Raw genomic sequence first — 22,936 nt, forward strand, 5'->3', positions numbered from 1 at the left:
TAGCATGATAAAACCATGGGAGAGGTTCAAATAATACCTGGACCATGACATGAATGCTTTGCTAAGTGATGAAGATGTCGTTGAGCTTTAACACGTCTTTTTTCCACATAATCACTATGATACCGGATAGGCTAGTAGCAACAGATTGGATCTGAGAGTCGAACTTTAGGACTTCGATGAAATGCTTATGCTCTCCTAGTTTAGTCTCTAGAAGGACTAACATAGTAGGCTCTTGCAATTTAACCATACTTCGCACTGACGTCTAATGTTGGGGCCTCTAACATTCCAGATTATGTAGTTCATCATCCGTGATTGTGGTGGTGAAGTAGCTGTCAGGGTCTTCCCTTTCTCCACTTGGAGGGTTTCGCTTTGTCCCCAGAACAGTTTCATTGCAAAAGCTGGTGGTATACTGTCCTTCTCAATCCTTAAGCTCAAGAGCACTTTGGTTATGTTAGGGGACAATACACTATCATGGATTCACTTGCCAGTTGAATTCCTTCATTATGGGCACAACCCAAATTACAAACCTTGTAAGTTTTGTTATAAATAAATAAAATAAATAGTGAAAGACGATTTTATCTGAAATAAAGTCTTTTAATGAAGGGTAAGAAGTTTAAAAAACAATATTCAGGACATTCATGCTTTTAATAATATAAAAAGATTAATGTGATATATACATCCAAAACACATACATTAAACTAGTTATAAAAATCATATACATAATCACTAATTCGATTGGACTTTCTCATTAAAATCAAAATCATTTATGATAAGTATTTCTTTTACAAGTCTTGTCTCTTCAAGTGCTTTTAAACTTGTTTTTTTACTAATGTCTAAATATATGCTCATGTTATGAAAATGCTCGAGCGAGCAACGATATTAAGTGTCGGCCACGTCTATGATGTAAGTTCAATGCATGACAACATCCATGTGATTCTTTTGGAGATTCAAAAGAGATGTACAAGAGTATACTGAAAAAGAAGAAAATGTGAACAAGAGAGCATTGTGTAGCTCTACCCAAAATTTACTTTAGATTATTAATTTATTACCAATCTTTAGAGGTAGGTTATGCAATATGTAAATAATAAAATAAAATTCTCTTCATTTATTGTATATCCTTTTTTTGTGTGTTATTGTGTATGTAATATGTAATTTTATAGATAGGTATTATTTCTAATCATATATTGATTACTGTGTAATTCTCCTATATATCTTTTAAAGTACAAGATCTCTATTGTAATTTTGAACTAATTCTCTATTGTAATTTTGAACTAATAATTATCAATATAATTTTTGAATAATTTCAAAGCAAACTTTTACGTTCTTTTTAGTGTAAGACAAAACCTATTTATCTTAAAAAGGAACATGCATACAATTAAAGAGGAACATATATTTAAATACCTTTATTTGAAAAAATTTACGCTATTTTTTAAAAAAAATTTAGTACTCAATAATATAATATTCACACAATAATTTTTCTTATACACATTTATTATTAACTAACGTGATACATACGTACAAAAATAATCAATCAATATTAAATTAGTTATAAAAATTATATACACAATCACTTATTCAATTCAACTTCTTATTAAAGTCAAAATAAATATTACATAGTTTTAAAAAATTAAAAATTAAATCAAGCCACATTATATTTATTTAAATTTAATGTAATGTATTTTTATTTTGTTTTTACAAGAATAGTACATTGTAGAAAATCCGAACAGACTCTCCTAAGACCATCTCCAATTCCAAATATAGAGTTCTCTATTTTTTCAGACAATCAATTCCAACCCAATTCTCTATTTTACTGTATAATTTTTTTTCTCTCTCCTCAATATTATATTATTATTTCAATTTCTTTTTTATTTTCTTATTCCATAATATAAATCTTTTCTTTCCTTTTTTTTTATGAATAATCATCCTATATAATTTCATGATATATAAAATTTTAATTTTTTGAAATTTTTAATCTAATTTTAAATTATATATTATTCTAAATTTTTAAAGAACAACTACAAATAATTGAAAAAATAAATCAACAAGCACAACCGCAATCACAATCACAACTTCTTTAAATCATACATTAATTCCTTTTTCGAATATCGTTAAATAGAAACAACTTATCGGATTACTAAATTATTGTTGTGATTTTTAAAATTATTATGTTATGCGTTGCATCTATTGTCATCTTATATTTAAATTATTATGTTATGTATTATATTTTAAAATTAATTTTTTTATCTTATCATCTAAATTTTGTGCATTCTTTATAGTGGAAATTAATATAACATTAAATTATATTACAAAAATTAAAAAAATATTTAAAACATTATTAATTCGAGATGAAAGTAGTATATATAAAATGAAATATATTTTAAAATATTATACTAAATTTTAAAAAAATTGCATATATTAGAGATTTAACTAATAGCCTTATATAAAAATTAATATGTTAATTAAAAAAAATGAAATAATAATATAATATTTAAAAAGTGAAATATAGAATATGAATAGTAATTTTCCAATCAATTCTCTATAATTAGAGAGTAAATGATAAAATAAATTGTGCTTGGATATACTCTATTTTACAAGAATGATATTTTACTAGAATGGAGAGTAAAATAGAAATGTGTTGGAGGTGGTCTAACCAAGAGGAAGTGGGAGTCCACCTGTAAACTTATTTAAATGACATTTCTGTCCCACATATAAATACACGGGGTTAAATCTGGTTTCAGTCTCATTCCCAACTTTCACTTTAATCGAACCTCTGTCGCGAAATTTTCTAACTACGCCGCTGCCGCTGCCGCTGCCGCCCCGCCGTTGCTGCCGAGATTGCTTTCCATCGGTGCTCTTCGCTCACCTTATCCGGCTAGTTCTTCTTCTTTACCAGAAAAGGTTAGCGAGGTAACTTCATTGTCTCTTCTCCCTTAACCCTTCGCTCCCCGTCCGACGGGAAGTCTTTATCTTTTGCATTTTTTTCGTTTCAAAAATTTCTACTTTGCATGTGTACGTTTGATTCTAAAGCTTGGACTTTTTTTTTTTTTTCTGTGATTATTTTTTTTTTCGCTTTCTTTTTGGAGCTTTTATCTTGCATTGGAACTCCTATACGAAACATTTGTATGGGAAGTCAAGGAAGAAACTAAAAGATCTTTCTGCTCTCAGTGTCAAGAAAAAGACTGTTTTTGTGAAAACTTTGATCTGCCTTGTGTAAAGGGTAGTGGCTAAGTCATGCGAGTAAAAACTATGAGTTGTCACAAATTTCTGGCCCTCATTTTTTTGGGTAACTATGATAGTGTCTGGGCAGCTTAAACACACGTCAATTAATCCAGTTGTTGTCTCTAGCTACCACATGTACTCTATTAACTCTTTAATCTTCAATGATAGGCACATTAGAAGAATTAACCTAGTGTAATCTCTGCAGGAATTTGAACCCTGATTTTCAAGTTGTCACTCCAGCTCGCCTTCCTTTTAGAGTTGGTGCGACTCTTTTTTGAAAAGGCTGCTTTAAACACAGTGGATTACATAGTATCACAATCGTAAGATAGGGTTTCCCTGCATAGACAGACGCTGCCTAGGAATTAGGATTTCTTTTTGTGCATGTATTATCCTGGAGTACCATAAGAAAGCTACCACACCCAAGCTGTGAGGGAGTTTCTATTGGATAAATTAGAGGAATAGGGTCCTCTTGTAAACCACGTGGATCTCAAGATGATGAGGATTCACCCTATTCAAGAAAAGGAACAATGGATGAGGTTTGAGGTGAGGATGTCATCCCCTCATTATGAAGAAGGTGTTGTTCTTTTACACATAAGGCATAAAGTACGACAAAGGTCTAATCTTCTTAAATATTGGACAATTGACCCGCTCCTCTACCCTTCTCTATTCAAATATCAATTTTTTGTCTACAATAGGGTACAAACCTGTGATATGCGCCTAATTAATCGTGGACATTCATCTTGATGGAACAAATCCTTTAACTAGTAAAAATTTGCGATATTACTGGTCAGTGACAATCTTTGTTGTTGATATAGACTAGAAAGTCCTCTCTTTAATTTTTTTTGAGCAGGTAATATTTGTGTATATTCATTGAACGAGTGCATGGGTTGCAATGAAAATCATATATGGAACTTGTCAAAAGAGTAACAAAACTGAATTTGAATCCTAACAGGAACGTAGGATATCTATTATGGATTCAGTGTCCTCTGTTTGTGCCGAAAGCAAGGAAGCCTGATACAAGTTAGTTTGATCTTTTGAAGATCACAACTCGTGCTCTTGAAACATCTAGCATTTCTTTCTTTTCAAATAGTCCACCAAATATAGGCTGGGACAATCCTCCATCTATCTCTATATGCAGCTCCCACCCCTACTTCTCCCCAATTGTGAAGAATATGTGTGATTATGTTAGGCATAGCCCAGGCAAAACCCTTGAGACTAATGAAAACCCTCCATAGCTAGGATGTTATTTTGCACGAGAGAAATAGATTGTTGACTGTCTCAACCTCTTCCCCACATAAATAACATCCATAACACATGGAGAGCTTCCTTTTCTATGTGTTAAAAATGCTTCTCTTGCTAGAAGCCAAGTGAAACATGACACCTTGAAAGGGAACTTAGGTGTCCAAATCTGCTTCCAAGGCCAAAGAGAAGGTTGTCGTCCACCTTGATTTAGCAACTTATATGCAGTGTTTACCTTGAATGTGCCTTTGTTATTTCTGCACCAATATAAGCTATCGCGTTCCTCCTATTTTCCCGTAAAAACTTCCAACCTAACAAAAATGTCAGTCACAACCGTGATATCCCATTCATTGAAATTCCTTCTAAATTGGAAATTCCATCCATGCTGTGTCCTAACCTTAGCTAAACTCACTTATTTATTCACTTCCAAGTCATGCATCTCTAGAAAAGATACTTTTTAGACTAGAAGTGCCCAACCATTTATCCTCCCAAAATGAAATCTTATTGCCATTTCCTACCCTGATGGTTGTATTGATCTTCCAGAGAGGCCACAAGATTTTATGGACTTCCATGGTGTAAGAACCTCCTTTGTCATCCGCTTGTCCTCGTCTCCATATTCTTCTTGAATTAGTTTCCCAGTATGGTTGATGTTCTTGAGAATACCTCCATAACCACTTTAGTCTAAGGGCTTTGCTTTGCTTTTTCAGATACACTGGATTTCTTCCCCAGTGAACCTTGTTCCACTTGACTGAATGTTGGACAGTGTAACCATTTCCCTTTGTCCCTTTCCATAAGAAATCCCTCCTAGTTTTATCCCATCTTTGTATCACTCCATCAAGAATGGGAAGATAGACATAATTTAAGTAAGAAAGGCATCTAAAACAAAATAAATTAGAGTCAGTGCCTCTCCGGAACATATATTGAGATTTCCATCTGGCAAGCTTCTTCTCACACTCACAATCACAGATTCCAGGTGTTCATAGCCTTTGATTTGGCACCTAAGGGCATGCCTAGATAAATGGTAGGCTAACCCCCGTCCCTTCACCCCCCCACCCCACAAATAAATTATATAAATCCCAAGACAGTTCCTCCATATTAGAGACATACCACTGACTTTTTCTCCAATTGATATGCAAATTTGAGACTCCTTTGGCACCAAGATTGATCTAAGAACCAATAGTGACTTCCATGTCGCCATTTGATATTGAGGTTTGAGTTTCCTCTCCTTAATAGAAACGCACCTAATAATATAACCTAGGAACAATGATTATATTTCTTTTTTTAGAAGGGCAATGAACACATATTTCTAAGTCAAGTTGGAAAAATGTTCCTCACAACATGTTTTAATCGGTTTGGAGACAAATCCCCTGCTCTTTTTCTGTGTTTTGATAAGGTATAAATTTGTAATTCTTTAAGCATAGTTTTTGATGAGTGCTCATTTTATAATTTTCTTTAGATGTCAAAGCATCTTCCACAATTTGTCATGTTAGGTCTCCTTTCTTATTGCACTCTAGAGGTTCTACGTTCTGTCTTTATTTTAAGTGCAGGTGGCTGTAATTTGGTCATGACTTCTCTGAACTGAAATGGCATGATGGCCATGAGATCTTATTTATCATCAAACTAATTGTTATTCAATTTGCTATTTGTTGTTTTGGCAATTAGACTTGTTTCCTCTTTGCACTTGATGCAATTTTTACTAAGAAAAAAGTGAATGTAATATTTAAACATACCATCCTAATTTTAATATTTTATAAGACAAAAAATACATGTTCTTCATAAGCTCTATGTGTGAATGTGCTTAAGTCTATAGCAAACCTTGTACCTCTTCTATATTATTTCAGGTTATGGTGATTTACTAGAAATGGAGTTTTAAGATTTTAATTAACCTACATATTGCTTAAGTTTTTGTAAAAGAAAGTATTAAAGTAATGCCCGAGAAATAAAGACATGAAAGTTAAAAATTTAGTAATCAAGTAAATCTTGAAAATTGTGAGCGCCATTTAGAAAACTATTGTATTATTATTAGTGAATGGTGTCAATTTTTTGTAAGATCCCAAAATAGGAAGTGTCGTGTAACTCTAAACAGAGAGTATTATTTGTACCACGTGAACATGAGTTCACAATGTTGAGGTTATTTTCTTCCTGGTTAGGTGATGTAGGATAGTGAAGATTGCTTCACATTTTTTTTACAACTTAAGAAAGATTGCTTCATATTTTTTTCTAGATAAGGAAAGATTGCTTCACATTTTTTTATTTGTTTTTTTTTCTAATGGTAAACTTTACTTCTATATATGCACATGTGTGATACAATAAAGTGTAGTCCCCCATCACAAAAGTTGTCTCTTTACTAGTTCCTAATAAATCTAGTTATCTGTACGGTCTATAACTACTTGTTTTTACCAAAATAGTAAAGGCCTAAGCGCTCTGTCTTGATCTTCTGTATGTTTCTCTTTTTGCCTTAAAAAAATCTTTGATTCTCTCTTTCAATATGGTCCACCAAATATATGAGGGAGCCGTCTTCCTTCTCTCCTCTTTTCTTGCATTACCATCAGTGTTCCAACTTCTTAGCACTTCGATTCTCCTAGGTTTCACCCACTTGATCTTCCTTTCTTGATGAACATCTGACATGACTGGTTTGTCCATTTACAATGCAAAAAGAAATGGTTGACTGGCTTAGTGTTGTGAATGGCGAGCGCCTCATCGCCTTTGGCGAGAGGCGAGGCGAGGCGAGGCCTCCTCGCCATTCCCCACTGAGGCGAGGCGGTATGCAAAAGGCGGCTCATGGCGACCCATGGCGACCTGATGGTGCCAGAAAAGGCGGCGCCTTTTTTCTTTTTTTTTTTAAAAAAATATTTGACTTAACAATATTAGTCAAAATTAGGGCTTTTTTAAATATTTTTCAAAATCTGCTGGTGTGCACTCTTCTCCCCGACTCTCTTCCGCTCGCGATCTCTTCTCCTGGTCTCCATCATCTTTGAGTTGCTGCTGCTGAAGACCTGAGGTATACCTCTTTTTCTCTGTTCTTCGTCTTCAATTTTCGTTTCAGACTTTCAGTTCTGTTTTCTTCAAGTTTTCTTCACTACTCTTTTTTCCCTCTATTTTCTTCACTCTCTGTTTTGTCCCAGATTACTGTAAAATGCCTTCTGTTTTCACTGTGCTGTGAGTCTGTGACTGCTGTCCATTATTTTTTTGAAAAAAAAATTAATACTTTCTATAGTAATTATTATAGTATATGTAATTGCTATTGAAATTTTGAATATTATATGTGCAATTAAATATTTTTAGTTTTTGGTATTAATTTGCGCCTCGATTCAAAAAGGCAAGCGCCTCGCCGCGTGGCGAGGCAGGCCCTTGTCGCCTTTTGTCGCCTCTCGCCGTCCAAAACACTGGACTGGCTCTATTTGTTCTTCACATAGATAACATCTAGAGCATAGGCTGTGTTTTCTCTTGTTGAGGTTTTCATGAGTGAGGACTGCTTATTTTGCCAATAATCATGTAAAGCAGTTTAGCTTATAAAACACTTTGGTCTTCCAGATCATTCTCCATGGCCATCCTATCACTTTAGTATTTGTTCGTGTCAGATCTTTGTAAGCAGACCTGACAGTGAAAATACCTTTTATATCCACCTTTCACACTAGACTGCCCTTTTCTTCGGTGAGGTTGAGATCTTGAGAGACTGTATTCAGAAAAGTTGCTATAAAGGTCACCTTCTAGTCATTTAAATTCCTTCTTAGATGAAGATTCCAACCTTGTCCCGTCCGTAATTCAGCCACAGTACCATTCATTTGCCTCATCAATACTATCCAACAAAATTGGATCAATGGTATTACGAGCCTTGTAACGATGCGCCAATGTTCTATTATATTTGATGAACACTAGATCATTGAGGCGTGTCAACTCAAGCCTATTTCTCTTTTTACTATGAATCTGCACATAGTAGAAAGTAATTGATAGGAGGGCTTGGAATGATTAAGATATCAATTAAATCAGTAATAATGTATTAATATAATGTAGTTTCTCACATGTTCATACACGCTCCAATTTCTCTCACAACCGGATGCGCTACAAGTTAAAACTTTGTACTCTTATAGCAAATTGTTGCAAGTTTGGGAATGACCATATTGCATCCACCATTCAACTGTAGAAGAGTTATTTAAAAGATGTGTAATAACTTAAAAGTTGAAGTTGTAAACAATTAAAAGATGAAATTCTCACCTGGTGACCTCAAGGTTCTAGCTTTAATGGCTGATTCAATTCTAAGTAGGCTATCCGCTTTCATGTACACACCAAGCTCCTCCCCTATTTTGTCTTGCAAAGTTTTATTTGGGATCATCCTCTCAACACATTTATGATATCCCTGCCACACTTCTTCAGTTAAAGTCTTCATGTCATTATTTTTGTAATGGAGCCCTGGGTTCAAAATGTGTCCCGCTGCATGCAAAGGCTGATGAAGTTGATATGTCCACTTTGCATCAATGATTTCAAAAACACTTTGATACTTCCTTGTATCATAATTGAATGCCTTTTCAATACTTTCTTTGGCCCTATCCATGGCTTCATAAATGTAACCCGTTGGTGGTTTTTTCTCCCCATCTACCATATGAAGTACATGAATTAAAGGACCACCAACTCTGAGTGCTTGAACGTCATTCCAAAAAAATGGACTAATGATATGTCTCGCAACTTCTTTACCAAGAGGTTCCGTTGAATAAATACTCTCATTCCATTCAGTTGACATAAACAAATTTCTCAAATTTTTCTTTTGCTTATAAAAACTATACAAAATCAAAAAAGCTGTTGCGAATCTTGTCTTGGCGGGTTTTACCAAATTTCTTTGCTGTGTATCTCCTCATCATATTCAACAACAATGCCCTTTGATTGAACATGTACCTTAACAGCCTTGCCAAAAACTTCCAAAAAAATGACAGTTAAAATGTAAAGAAATCTAACATGAAGTTTAAAAAAGCAAATTAAATATCAAGACTCAAGTTCACCTGTAGAATACGGGGCTTGTTTGAAAATATCACCAAACATCAAGTTGATGAGCAGCACAAGGAGTCCAGAAAATATGTGGGAACACTCCCTTGAACATGTTACCTACTTTTTTGTTCTCACTTGCATTATCAGTCACAACTTCTAACACATTTTCCTGCCCTACCTTCATGATAGTCTTCTCAAACAAATTAAACATCTTATTAGAGTCGGTAGAAGAGTTACTAGCATCATAAGATTCAAGGAATACACTCCCTCTTGGAGAGTTCACTAAAACATTAATGACCATTTTTCCAAATCTTGCTGTCCATTTATCCATCATAATGGAACAGCCATACGTTTTCCTTGAACCTTATGTTCTTCTACTATCTTGTTTGTATTCTCCACCTCCTTTTTTAGAAAAGGAACTCTTACCTCATGATAGGTGGGAGGCTTCATTCCAGGGCCATATTGGCCGACTGCCTCAATGGATTCACCAAAACTATCTGTGTTGTTAACACAATTGAAAGGAAGTCCTGCATCATACATCCACCTAGCAAAAGCAGATACAGCACGATCCCTCAAAATCTTTCTAGAAGATTCTAAGTCAATAGGTCCACCTTTTCTCTTTTCGTTTCATTTTTGCGAGAAATAGAGATTCAAAGGACCCTTGACGGTGCTATTGATGGAAGACCCACTCCCACTACTTGAAGGCATCCTTTGATGCTTTGAGGGAGGCCCCATTGGCATTGTCTTATTCACTTCAAATTCATCATCATCCATTTCATCATTATCAACAAGATTAACCATGGATGCTTCATTGTTCATTTGAGTTTTAAACTCATTTTTCTTCAACATATATTCTTTGATCTCTTCCCTTACTTTATCCGGGACTTTCGGACATACTTTTACATCTTTATAGCCACCCATGAGATGCCTTTTGTGACGAAAGATTCCGCCATTGTATGTCACATCACAAAAGATACATTTGACTTTTGTGTTACTACCCATAGGAGTTCCATATGCCCCAGTCGGATCCCTCTTTTGTGACATCTTGAATGAGAAAATACAAGTTCACTAAATACTACAAACAAAAAAGAAGTGTCAAAAAATAATTTAAAAAAGCTGCTAGAATACACACTGATCACAAAATAAAAACAAAAAAAAAAGCAAAAGAATTGAAAAAAAAAAACAGAAGGGGCAGCAGTCAGTCATTAGAAATAAAGCAGATTGCAGCAGAGATGAAGAGAAGAAGAGAAGAAGAAGAAGAAACTAGAGCAGTCGAAACTCACAGAGATGAAGCACAGGCGAAGATTGTATATTTCAGGAGAAAAAAACTCACAGAGATGAACCAGTAAACATCGGCTAAAGAAGAGATGAACTAAAACTTATTTGCAGTCGCGGTCGAGGTGTGAAGAGAGAGGCAGCCTTAGTCGCCGTCGTGAGGAGAGAAAGAAGCGAAAGAAGAGTCATGAAAGAAAAATCAAGTTATATTGTATATTTCCGATTTTTTAAAAGAAAAACTAATTTTCTTAAAAAAAACCCTAATTATCGCTTTCTTTTATTTTATAAAAGCGCGCTTTATTGCGCTTTTGCCTTAGGGTCGCTTCTCGCTTCTTTATCTGAAGCGAGCGCTTTTTTCAGATTGTCTCGCCTCAAGATAAAGAAGCGCACAAGGGTCGCCTCGCTTTGAAGCGCGTTTTTCTACGCTTTTCACAACACTGCCTTATATCCTTCCAGAAAGCCACATTCTCTCCATTTCCAACCTTGCAGCTTGTTCTTGTTGAAACTTGTTGCCATAGACACTACACTTATAAGGAGTTGTCACCTCCTCTGTCATCCATCTATCCTGCATGCCATATTTTGATTTGATCACTTCTTTCCATAGAGCTTCTTCTGGGATGCATACTTCCCTAACCACTTCATATCAGACTTTTGTTATGTCTGGTTAGCTCCCTGGGGATTAAGCCCCCTCATTTCTTACTTTCCAAGTAGTAGCTCCTCCGATTTTACTAGACTATATTTCCTCTTGTCTACACTGCCTTTATATGAAGTTTCGCCTAACAACATCCCGTCTGTTAGTAGCACTGCTGGGTAGGAAAGAGTGACATTGTATATGAAGGAATAGAGTCCATTACGTTGGTTACCAATGTGAGTCTGCTAGGATAGGCATTGGCTTTTCGAACTTGCCAATCTTTCTTCACTTCTCTCTATCACACCACTCCATATGTTCTTGGACTTGCTCTTGGCTTTAAGGGCATTCCCATGTATGTGGTTGGGAGTTCACCCACTTTCCCCCAACTTTTCTGATGTTGAAAATAACTCTGAGAATTAACATTTGTTCCCTTGTGCCACCACAAAACACTAGAGTGTCATTTGCATATTGCCGATGTTTTACCTCTAGGTCTCCCACATGAAAACCTCTGACCCGTCCTCTAATCTTTGCTGGTTGAATGAGGTTGCTTAGTCCCTCCATGGCAAGGATGAAAAGGAAAGGGGATAGTGGATCCTCTTGCCACCCCTATAGGACGAGAAAAAGCCACATCGAATTATGTTTATAAAAATCGAAAACTTTATTGTGCTGATACATTGTTTGATCCATTAAACCACCTTGAACCAAAACCGGTCCGTTGTAGCATGTTCATTAGGAAGTCCAAGTTTATATACTCCTCCAACAAGGCTTGTGGGCTTAAAATCATTAAGCTCCATTGCTTCTAATCGCTCAACGTCTCTATATTTGACCTCTGTTGATACAAGACACACCTATCCTCCTAGTACATCACGTAAGAGTGATGTATCCGGGAGTAGGGATTTTTTTAATTTTTTGAAATGGTAGAATTTTAGAGAAATAGTAAAATAAGTTGTGTATTTAGGTAATTTTTCCTTCTTTTGCTTAGTTTGGGCCTTTAGTGGTCTTCACTTGGTCCTCTAGCTTTTGGATTTCATCAAAGTTCCCTTATTTGTTTTGAGTACCTTTATCTTGAGCTGACTTCTTCTTATCTAATTTACTTTACCATTTTTCTACAAATAGGCCCTGGAAAGGAATAGTTTACATTAATCAGTATTGTCATCATTAAAATAAGGCTTAATGATAACAAATCCAAGGGGAATATTTGACCCTTGAAGGGAAGTTGCTCTTCCAAATTGCTTTTCATGGCCAAGGAACTAAACTAGGGTTTGAAACCGTGAGGGTGTTGTAACTTCTATTTACAGAGAAGTGCCCTTCAGCCCTTCAGTGTGTGGTTTCCGAAAATGCAACCGGGTAGAGATGTTTCAAGAAAGAAATTACTCAGTAGAAGGATCAACTGCATGTAGTTCTCGACTTCCCAATCATTGAGATTTCTTCTGGGTGTTATGGTTATTACTAAATCTTTATATGTTTGATATTTTTAATTTGACATAAATTGTGCACTTCACTTCTCCCTTCAAGTCCCATGAACCTCGTCATTTTTTTGGTTTATTTGCTTTTAAAAAATATTGGATTTAAGGAAATATGTAATAAATGCCGTCTGTAATTGCCCACCTATTTTTTAGGCTCCAAATCTCCTGCTTATATACTAAGTTGCTTGGAACCGGGTGCATATATCCGACATATGCGGATCAAAGGGTTGGATTTGGAAAAATTTAAATTTTAGAGTTTGGTGTACGGATCTAGTAGGGATATGAGTCAGTGTTATCAAGGGTGAAAAGTGCAAAAAAGCTCTAAGGTCTATTGGGACTTTAAGCGCAAAACGTAAATAAAATGTGGACTTTAATGGAAAAAGGTGCAAAGGGAGAAAAAAATACAAATATATATGCTTAGTCCAAGATTAATAATTATAAACATGAATGAAAAATATATGTACAAAGAAATTGAAAAAAGATTAAGATATAGTGAAATATCAATTGTTTAGTGTCACCTCTTCAGAAGAGTCTCATTGACAAGGAAAAATATGTCTTAGGACCTTTATGACGACATGGAGTGTACATAAAGCAACGCGAAGCTCTCAACATGTTTTCGGCTTCGGTTCAGGGGTTAATCGCGCCTTTGACAACACTAATGTGAGTGCACTGAGATTGGGCTAAAAAAACGCGAAATTGTTAAAATAGAACTATAAAGATGTTTTGTGGAAAACTTACATTTATGTTGTAGAATTCAATTTTTCGTTCTCCAAGATGAGTGTTAAAAAACATAAATTAATTGTCAAAAAGCAATATCCTAATAATTAATTTAGAAATCATCCCTCTTTTCTATGAGAAAGAAAACATTATAAATAGCATAACTGACCAAGAGAAAAACTAAAAAGGATTGAAGCTATGTCATTTCCCAGGTCTAAATCTGTTGTTATTTTTTATTTTTAGAAATCAAAATCTCAATTTCCTCCCCAAATATGTCCATGGACTATGGTCAAAGCATCTGATGCTGGTTGACTGAATCTCACACGAATCATTCACCTACACCCGTGTCGTGTTGACGCGTGGTTGACAACGAAATGAATAGTTTGCGCAACTTAGGTAGCTACCTCATGAAATATTGAGGAACTGTTGGGGATGGGCCTTGGGTGGAGGAGGTTGAATATAAAGCTTGCGAACTAAATTTGATGCTTTCTTGCTTAGTGGAGTTTTTCCACCGATCATGTTGTGGTCAGTGTAGCAATGGAGTTTGGAAGCTTTGTGTTTGTTGTTTTGTCACCTTCAAAAATATAGAAACACTTGCAATGAAGATAGTAAAAATAAATCTTACTGTTAATCTGTTATCATCGAAATTAGAAAGCTGAGAAGACGCTAAATGTAAATTGACTTGTGGGTGTGGGCACTTGTGACTTATCTTGTTATATTTGGTGTCTTACTCTAATTTTTTTGATGAACAATATTTTCAATCGTGGACTTTTTACTGCTTTATCTCCTGTATACGATTATGATTACAAAAATCATTTGGAGTTCCCTTTTCTATTTAAAATGTGTCTTTCCATATTATATTTTCGACTATTTGACGAACTTTTTTCCATTGTGACGTGCAATATAAGACACCTTTGTTGCCCTTTAATGTCTCTTTTCACATTCTTACAGAAGAATGAGTTGTATATTTTGTATATGCTTATTGTGTTGTTTACAGTGTCTGCCTGGGCCAATCAACAGATGCACTATTAGCATCTTGGATATAAATCTAGGTGAGGATTGTAACCAACTCTTTGCGCTGCACACATCTAAATTTGCTCCCTCCCTCTCCATGTAGATATCACTAAAGTAAATTGTGCAGTTAGCATTTATTTAGGTAATGTCTTACCATAATGACATATTAAGCAATTGGTTAGGTAATGTTTTACTGTAAAGACCAAATATGTTAACCAACCTTTTTACTGTGCCTGTGGAGAAGGAAGGGCTGCTAAGCATTCTTTTTAAGTAACTTATTTTACAGATTCGTTTTTTGCTTAATGAAAGCTACCTACAGTTCAATGGTGTTTTCCCTTGTTTTGCATTTAATGTAGGTATGATGATGATCGGCCTCAATCACAATATAATCGAGCCCCTGCAAGAAGTATTATAGGTGGAAACAGACGGTTTAGTATAAGTTCAGCCCCATACCAAAGGATGTATGTTGATATGGAAGTCGAAATTCACAACCTTGAGCAGGATGCATATGGTGCAATCCTTCGAGCTTTCAAAGCACAGTCTGATGCTCTTACATGGGTATAAAACATTTACATTCAGTGTTCTCGTTGTCTATAACTATATGACATTCTTTTGAGAAGGCACCATGCTTTACCGAATCTGTAATATTCAGGAAAAGGAAAGCTTGATAACAGAACTCAGGAAAGAGCTGAGAGTGTCTGACGATGAGCACAGAGACCTACTGACCAAGGTCAATGCCGATAACCGTATTCATAGTATCAGGGAGTGGAGAAAGACCAATGGAAACCAACCTGTTCATGATCAACTTCCCAGTCCAACAGTTTCTGGGTCAAGAAAGAGGTCAAAGTCACAATCTGTGATAATGCCACTTGGTGCCCCGTTGGAGTCCTTGCACCATCAGACAATTGCAGCAAACACGCAACCTACTACTCCAGGTGCAAAATGGGGAGCAGCACCAGGAAATGGAGGATTTAGGTCTAGACCTGTAAGTTTTTTGATAACTAATGGAGCTATCTTCTTATTATCAAAGGTATAGATATAGATGTATCTTTTAACTTGTTATACATTCTATCTTCTCAATAGGGCCAGCAAGTGTTCTCTTCAAGGCCTGTTCATTATCAGCAGGCTGGTCCTGGTTCTTCAAGTGTTCTTCGTTCTGGTGAACTTGCTGAAAGACCGCGCGACCCCTTGATTGGGAGAAGAGTGATGACTAGGTGGCCAGATGACAATAACTTCTACGAGGCCATTATAACTGACTACAGCGCTGTTGATGTATGTTCTAGATTTAATTAGTATGTTGGAGGTTATTCAACGTGCATAAATAGGAAAAGTGTGCATTATCTGTCACCATACCGATGTGCAAAATGGTCATCAGAAACTATCATGATTTCCGAGTGTTACTAGCCTACCAATATAGCTCTCTTTGCATGCCAAAACTGTCCTCTTTTTTTTTGGAAGGGAGTGTAGTTTAAGGTTGAACTCAGACACAACGCAAGAGAGCGAGATGAATTACCTATTCTTTCAGCCTCAAGATTTAGAGAAAGGGGGAGTGAGTGCAAGAGTCAATGAGTTCTCAGGATTCCCCTATGTGCTAAATTTTTTATTTGGAATGTTTCATTGTTCCTTCTTAATTTGGTTCTTCTAAATAGAACTTTTTCTACTTTGATGGAACGTACCACACTTTAGATTTTTTTGCTATTGGCTTAACCTTCTTTTTTTGGGCATAGGGGGTTGAGGCCAGAGCTTGTTGAGTTAAAACTTTTCAGTGTAATCCTAAACTTGACTGTCGCTTTTAGTTTTTAATATTTCTCTTAAATCAGAAGTTGCTTTAATTGCTCGTTGTTTTAAAACTAATGTAGTAGTGGATAGACAAGCAAATTATTACAATGGATATGCTGTTCCATGAACTAAATACATGCTATTTATAAATTAGGGACCTTTAGGTTTCACATTTCTTTTACTTTGCTTGTGCTCTGAATTTCAAACTTTTATGACTTGCATTTTTTTTCGTGCAGGGTCGGCATGCTTTGGTGTATGATATGAATACACCAAATGAAACTTGGGAATGGGTTGATCTCAAAGAGGTACTCTCTTTTGTTATTCAATTGGCTACACATTCCTGCTTCATTTGTTGTACATATGAATTTGGTGCTTTATTCTGATAAAAGTAATAATCCCTCCATTTCAGTTTTAGTTTGTTTCAAAGGAACGTCTCTTTCTATATTTGGTAACTCTCGGATTCCAGCATTCTGCATAGGTTGTTTAAGATCACATGATTCAAAAGGGCATTTTGGTACACTACAAATATCTTCAGTTTAAGAGCACTAGATTCTTATTTTTCCGTTGCCTAGTCAAATTAAGATACTTAAAATTGGGACAAGGGGCACAACATCTTATTGAATGTTAGGGAAAAAAAAAGATGTATACAAGTGGTATGCCAAAAAAAGAGAACCAACAAAAATATATCGGTAACCTAATATTTTATACAAGGAGGAATGGTACACCAAAAGGAAGTATGGGGGAACTTAATGGCTCTAAGAAATGTAACTTAGAAATGCTCCCAGCACATTTCCTGAGTTTTCTCTTTCCTACTTCCTAGGATTGTAAATTTGTTGGCACTCTTGCCGGAATTTGACCTGCCTGGTAGCACATTTTCACCCACTATGATCACCGCAAGTATTTTCTTTCCTCTTTCTCCACTTCTTCGTCTCTTTTTTCATATCATATTTTTGGTGGACATTCAGACTCTTTTACAATGGGGGAGAATTGAATGTACTTTTCAAGGTTTGAACTATGGTTTGATTGGGTAGAATGAAGCAGTAGTTTGATGCGTTGAGCCACTTTCAATGGCAAGATTATGGAGTGGATATGTTTTGTCCTTCAGGAAGCTTCTCGAGACAAATGAATCTCAACCGAGAACATGGAAAACCCAGTGTTATTAAAAGCAATGAAGTGCTCGGTTTAAGCGTGAAGCGACAGCCTGTCACTTAAATGCCTTGGAGCGATATGGGAGAAGCGTGCTTTTATTTAAAGCGAGAAGCTCACTTAAGTGCTAACTAGGGTTTTTTTTATTCTGTAAAAATACTTACTCTTAAGCTTTTCCAAACATTTCCCTCCATTGTGTGACTGCTGCGGCGACTCATGAGGCTGCTGCAATGCAACGTAATTTTCTACTTCTTCTCTTCTCTTCTTCTCTTTCTGTTGATCTGTTTTTTTTTTCTGATTTGTACATCTTTCTCCGTGCTCTATTTTTAATTCTGATTTGCAATACCATCTACCTTTAAAGATTCTATGGTGTTGTATCTTCTGCGAGATGTAGCTATTCTATGAAAAAACTGTGTGTTCATATCCCCCTGCTTTAACCATTGTATTCTGGATCTTTGTCTCCACTTTATCTCTTCATTTATGGCAACTTCTTCAAAAGACATTGCCAAATTTGTTTTTTTTTTTTTTTTGCATTAATTCATCATCAGTAAGTGCTCTTTGCTCCTGAAGGATCTCCCGTTTGGCCAATTTGTCAAGGATTGCTTCTTTTTATTGTTTCCAGTTGCTCCTGTTATTCTTGCTCCATTCCTTCAATTTCCTTTTTAGGAGTTTTTTTCAGCTAAGACAAAACCTGCTGTACCAGTAACTACAAATGATGACCACCAGAAACTCACTTTCTCCTTGAAGCCTTCAACCCCCCATCCACCAGTTCTCAGATTTGATGTATGACTTCTTGAAGGTCATGTCTCCACAAGTCAGTAGAACTGGGTTGTGATCAGATACCAACTTTGGAAGAGTTGATTGTCTAATGAGGGTGATGAGTTCCTCCCATTGAGCAGAATACATTATTCTGTCAATCCTTGATGCTTTTGTATGGTTCTCTCCTCTTCTCCAAGTAAAAGACCCTCCAAATAAAGGAGCATTAAGTATATGCTGGATATTGAGAAATAATCTTTAGATGCTTCTGACTAAACTAATAGGTCTATAGTCTTTGATGCTTGTTGCTCCTTCCTTTTTTGGGACGATGACAGTGAAAGATCTGCTGAGTTTTTTTTCCCTTCAAATTCTCCCCCGCATGAAATTCCTCCATGGTCTCCCTAACCTCACCTTCTACTGTGCATAAGAAATGTATGGGAGAATGTCAAAGTTAAACCATGGTCATTTTCTTTTATTCTTCTGATCTGTTGCAAATAAGTTTGTACATTTTGGTGGGAAATTGGTCAAATTCTTGCATGGATGTCAATCTGTATTTTTGGGTTGAAAAAATGATTTCCTTTGTCTTTCACCTTTCTCTTTTTAACTTGTGAAGTTCCAACTGTTGTATCATAGTTTCTTCCACAAAATAATGGTTCTAATCAGTGAATTGACCTAGAGAAACTAAAACTTGTTCTTCTACAGTGGCCTTTCTGCCTTGTATATACAAGTGCCATTTGTGCGTTCTTTGAGCTGTTTATTTATATTCCCCACTTTTAGCCCCCTTTTGGATAAATCCGTATGTATTTCTGCATCGTGATTATTTCACCAATGTATTTCTAGATATATCAGGACCATTATATGTTTCTAAAATTCTTCATTTCTCTTGTGGTGGCTAAAAATCTGGATTCTTTTCTGCTTCAGACTTGCTGCGACAATACATTTCTTGATTATGAGCACCCAAAGGACATCATCCCTTCCCAAAGAAAAGAGTTCTGAAAGACATCGGCACAATATTGTTGCATTGAACAGGGACATTAGGAAATACATTAGTGAAATCACTTTGTTATTTTCTGAATGCAGATTCGCTCCATGGACATTCGTTGGATAGGTGATGATCCTGGAATATCTCGAGGAAATGGTGGGCCAGGCTATGGAGGAGTTAATACTCTAAGTGCTGGAAGAGGGAGGAGATTTGCTAGGCAACAATTTGAGAATGATGTAAATGCATCAGAGAATAGAATCGTACAGAAGGCATCAGATGAAATTGAGATTCTGCACACAGCAACACTGATAAAGAAGGTACAATGCTGTGTTGATCTTGGTCAACTGAATTACTCTTACATAACAAAATACATATAATGCATTAAGTCTAAGTCATTTTATTTTTTGCGTTGTCGATTATCAGGTTGAGAAGGTTATTGATGCAAGTCACCCTGATCTGGCTGAGCTTGCAAAGGCAAAGAAAATGCTCAAGGTAGAATAAGTTCCACAGTTCCTTTAGCTCATATTTGAATTCTTCCGACGGCTGAAACCTGATTATATTACAGGAACAGGAACAAGCTTTAATTGATGTGATTGCCAAGCTCACCGATGTTTGTGAGAGTGGAAGTGGTATGAATAATTACAGTTAAAGGTTATTCTTTTAAAATTGGTGCAACTTATCCAAAATTTGTGTTTCGAATTGAGCTGAGTCTCACTTGATTGCTTTTTGTCCTACTATTTTGTGTTAGAGAGCTTCTCTACTGCTAGTTTTAATGCAAAATTCCTCAAAAACAAGCCACACTTTTCAGTTGCTGCATTGAAGAAAAGTTTTAAAGCCTTTGCCCCCCCCCCCCCCCAAAAAAAAAAAAAAAAAAAACAGTATAAGAAACTACTCAGGATGTGGGTTTTGAGTTTGTTTGCCAAAATAATTGGAGAACTTTATTTTTGGTGATTTTGTTGAAATCAGATTTTGCTAAAATTGCACAAGTTTGAGAACATTTTTCAACACTTGTTGAAGAGAGTCCAATTTTTTATTTTTTGGGAGTGGTTGCCAAAAATTATTTGTATACTTTTTTTCCCTACAATTTCTCAAACTGGTTTTTTAGAATTGAGTATGTTTCTACCACTTAGCTGCTTCCAATAAAGCTAAGTAATTCTTCAGTAAACTCTATGAAAGTCAATCTGGCTTTTCTGACAGTGATGAGTGATATGACTAGAGAAGTGGATCGTAATGTCCTAATTCAATTCATTGTAAGAATTATTAATAGTCTAGCAAAAATACATGCATTGTGATGTTCTTAAAAGAGTTTTCCATCAGTCTATCATATTCACATAGTGGTGAATCCAATGAGCAGATTTGTGTAAATTTTGGAAGATGCAACAATGGAAATTGTGTTCTTTGATTGACTGACCCTCCTTTTGACAACTCTTGAATGCAAAACCAAACTATTTACTTGATTTTGAGAGCCATATATCTATATCTTCTGTTCTTTTTTGGTTATAATAATTTATATTTATATGATTAGGTGAGGAACCACCATTCTTGCGTAAGAATGATCCACTGGGGAGCAATCATGATGGTGCTGATATGGAGCCTGAGATGAGGGCAAGAGGTCAAGGCGCACCGGAAAATCATCCGGATGAGGATGTCATTGTTATTTAGTTTCTTCCCTTTTTATAATCATCATTTGTAGGCAAATACATTTTGTCTAATTAGATTCTGAAGCTTAGCTGCCAAACATCGTATTTCAGTTCAATGGATTATTGCACTAACTTTGCTGTCGCATGAGTTGTGCAAGACGATTTCTTTGTATGTAATGTTATTACTCTTTAGTTGTGATGCTACAACCCCTGAATAAAGCTGCTTCAGTTTGGCAATACATTTGTCTATTTAGATCCTGGATCTGAGCTGCCAAACATCGTATTTCAGCTCAAACCAACTTTGCTGTTGCATGTATCGTGCAAGACAACTTAGAGATGTCTTTGTATGTTATGCTATTACTCTTTAGTTGTGATGTTACTACACCTTCAGTATGTTTTCATTCCCTAAACACATTTTTATTATTTGTGATGGTATGGTAGTGTGTATGATCTCATTAATACAGGTACAAGATATTCTTGATACAAATGAAAGGAATCCACCTCTATGCTTCTCAGGACATTCATAGACTAATATTCTTTCATCTTTAGGTGAAGTCTTTAGACATGAAAAGAAATCACCTTTTGTTTTCGTTTAGGTACTCATAGAATATTTGGCTAGTGCGCAAAGCAATAAGAAAGGGATGTGTTTCAGAAATAACTTTGGTAGGTAGCTGGATATTATCTGACTATAACTTATATGATGTTTAATTGATAGATATGAAATACATTATTCATGTATAAAACTAACACAATCTATGTATTATTATAACTGACTAATACATGAAATCACTCATAAGATCATAATGTGGTAATGAATTGAAGAATGAGGTTGACCATGTCTGCATCAAAAGCATGACCTTCCATCTGAAAATGGGTAGCTCCTTGAATAAGATGAGTTGTGTTATGTCCAGCAGCATCCTTCAACTTGTTCTCCAATTGTTTAACGCTAGTGAAACCATCATTAGTACCCATGACAAATAGTTTTGGCTTAGGTGATTGTAATATAGATTTTTGATGCCTTCCAAAAAGAATAGAAGCAGTGAAACCAAAAGGATATCCTACGCTCACATACCCAACCACTTGCTCTACTTTATCAACTGCAGATCCTGCTATCGCTGCTCCTGTTACTATCAATTAATCAATCACAAATTCAAATACAAGAATAATTCAAGTCTCAGATCTAGATACAAACAACACAATATAGTTTGACCTGACCTGCAGATGAACCAATAAGGATAATTGTGTTTGTTGTGAAATTGGTGTGAACCCATTTGCAAACAGAGATAACATCGTTAATTTCAGCAGATCCAGTGAGAGAAGCACGGCCACTGGATTTCCCAGCACCTCTAGTGTCAAAAGTAACAGCAACCACACCTCGACTTGACAATCCCTTAGCAATACCTCTCATCAATCCTTGACATCCACCAAGCACAGAATAAGGATGCACTAATACTGCAACATAACTCGAATTGTTCTCCGATGTTGGCCGGTAAACACGGCAGTCCAATATTACACCGTCGCTGCTCTCAATGCTACAACTGCTTCTGCTATAGGTACTACCACTTTCTTCCGCCATAGCGTCCTGTAATTGCTATTGGGCCGTTAAAGGAGTAGGTTTATATATTTTGTTGGTTGGAGAAATAAATGCAACAAAATTATTACTCAAGTTTCATATAAGATGAATATTTTATTAAAAATATTTATTTCGTATTATTTTATTTAATTATTTGCTAAATTAAGATAGAATTAATTAAAGTTATCTTATTTTACTCTTATTAATATGACTTTGGAGGTTTAAACAAATTTTGAAGATTCAATAATTTCTTTTTTTTTCCTTTCAAGAGGCTAATTAATTCAAATAAAAAATAAAATAGTAAAATTGATTAATTTGTTAATGACTTTTTTTATCATGGTATAAAATAGGGAAAATGGTCTGATATACCCCTTAACTTTGTCATTTGGAGCTGATATATCCCTCGTCATAAAAGTGGCTCATATATGCCCTTACCGTTATACAAACGGCTCACATATACCCCTGCCGTTACAAAATGGCTCACATATACCCTTAATTAACGGAAGTTAAAAAATTAGT

The 22,936-nt window shown here is 35.6% G+C and overlaps 2 protein-coding genes across 7 annotated transcripts; one reads left to right on the plus strand and one right to left on the minus strand.

Moving 5' to 3' along the window:
- Window positions 1-2,728: 2,728 nt before the first annotated feature.
- LOC107014560 (protein EMSY-LIKE 3) lies at window positions 2,729-21,223 on the plus strand. Of its 4 annotated transcripts, none has more exons than XM_015214522.2 (10): window positions 2,748-2,898; window positions 14,525-14,579; window positions 14,898-15,099; window positions 15,194-15,526; window positions 15,625-15,813; window positions 16,557-16,625; window positions 19,303-19,521; window positions 19,628-19,696; window positions 19,770-19,833; window positions 20,730-21,223. In XM_015214522.2, exons 3-10 carry the CDS (start codon window positions 15,001-15,003, stop codon window positions 20,864-20,866), a joined length of 1,179 nt encoding a protein of 392 aa, XP_015070008.1. In that variant the 5' UTR covers window positions 2,748-2,898; window positions 14,525-14,579; window positions 14,898-15,000; the 3' UTR covers window positions 20,867-21,223. The 4 variants fall into 4 exon arrangements, with proteins under 4 accessions (XP_027771199.1, XP_027771198.1, XP_015070008.1 ...); XM_015214521.2 differs by having other exon boundaries at window positions 2,757-2,907; XM_027915398.1 differs by lacking the exon at window positions 14,525-14,579 and having other exon boundaries at window positions 2,729-2,907.
- A 267-nt stretch (window positions 21,224-21,490) lies between these two features.
- On the minus strand, window positions 21,491-22,486 carry LOC107014561. 3 transcript variants are annotated; one of them, XM_015214527.2, is made up of 2 exons: window positions 22,060-22,486; window positions 21,491-21,959 (listed from the first exon to the last, which is right to left on the minus strand). In XM_015214527.2, the coding sequence occupies exons 1-2, from the start codon at window positions 22,418-22,420 to the stop codon at window positions 21,643-21,645; spliced, it is 678 nt and encodes a 225-aa protein (XP_015070013.1). In that variant the 5' UTR covers window positions 22,421-22,486; the 3' UTR covers window positions 21,491-21,642. The 3 variants fall into 3 exon arrangements, with proteins under 3 accessions (XP_015070013.1, XP_015070011.1, XP_015070012.1); XM_015214525.2 differs by having other exon boundaries at window positions 21,491-21,971; window positions 22,060-22,485; XM_015214526.2 differs by having other exon boundaries at window positions 21,491-21,965; window positions 22,060-22,483.
- Window positions 22,487-22,936: the final 450 nt, after the last annotated feature.

This window comes from Solanum pennellii, chromosome 3 (genome assembly GCF_001406875.1).
Source record: "Solanum pennellii chromosome 3, SPENNV200".
Classification (NCBI taxonomy): domain Eukaryota; kingdom Viridiplantae; phylum Streptophyta; class Magnoliopsida; order Solanales; family Solanaceae; genus Solanum; species Solanum pennellii.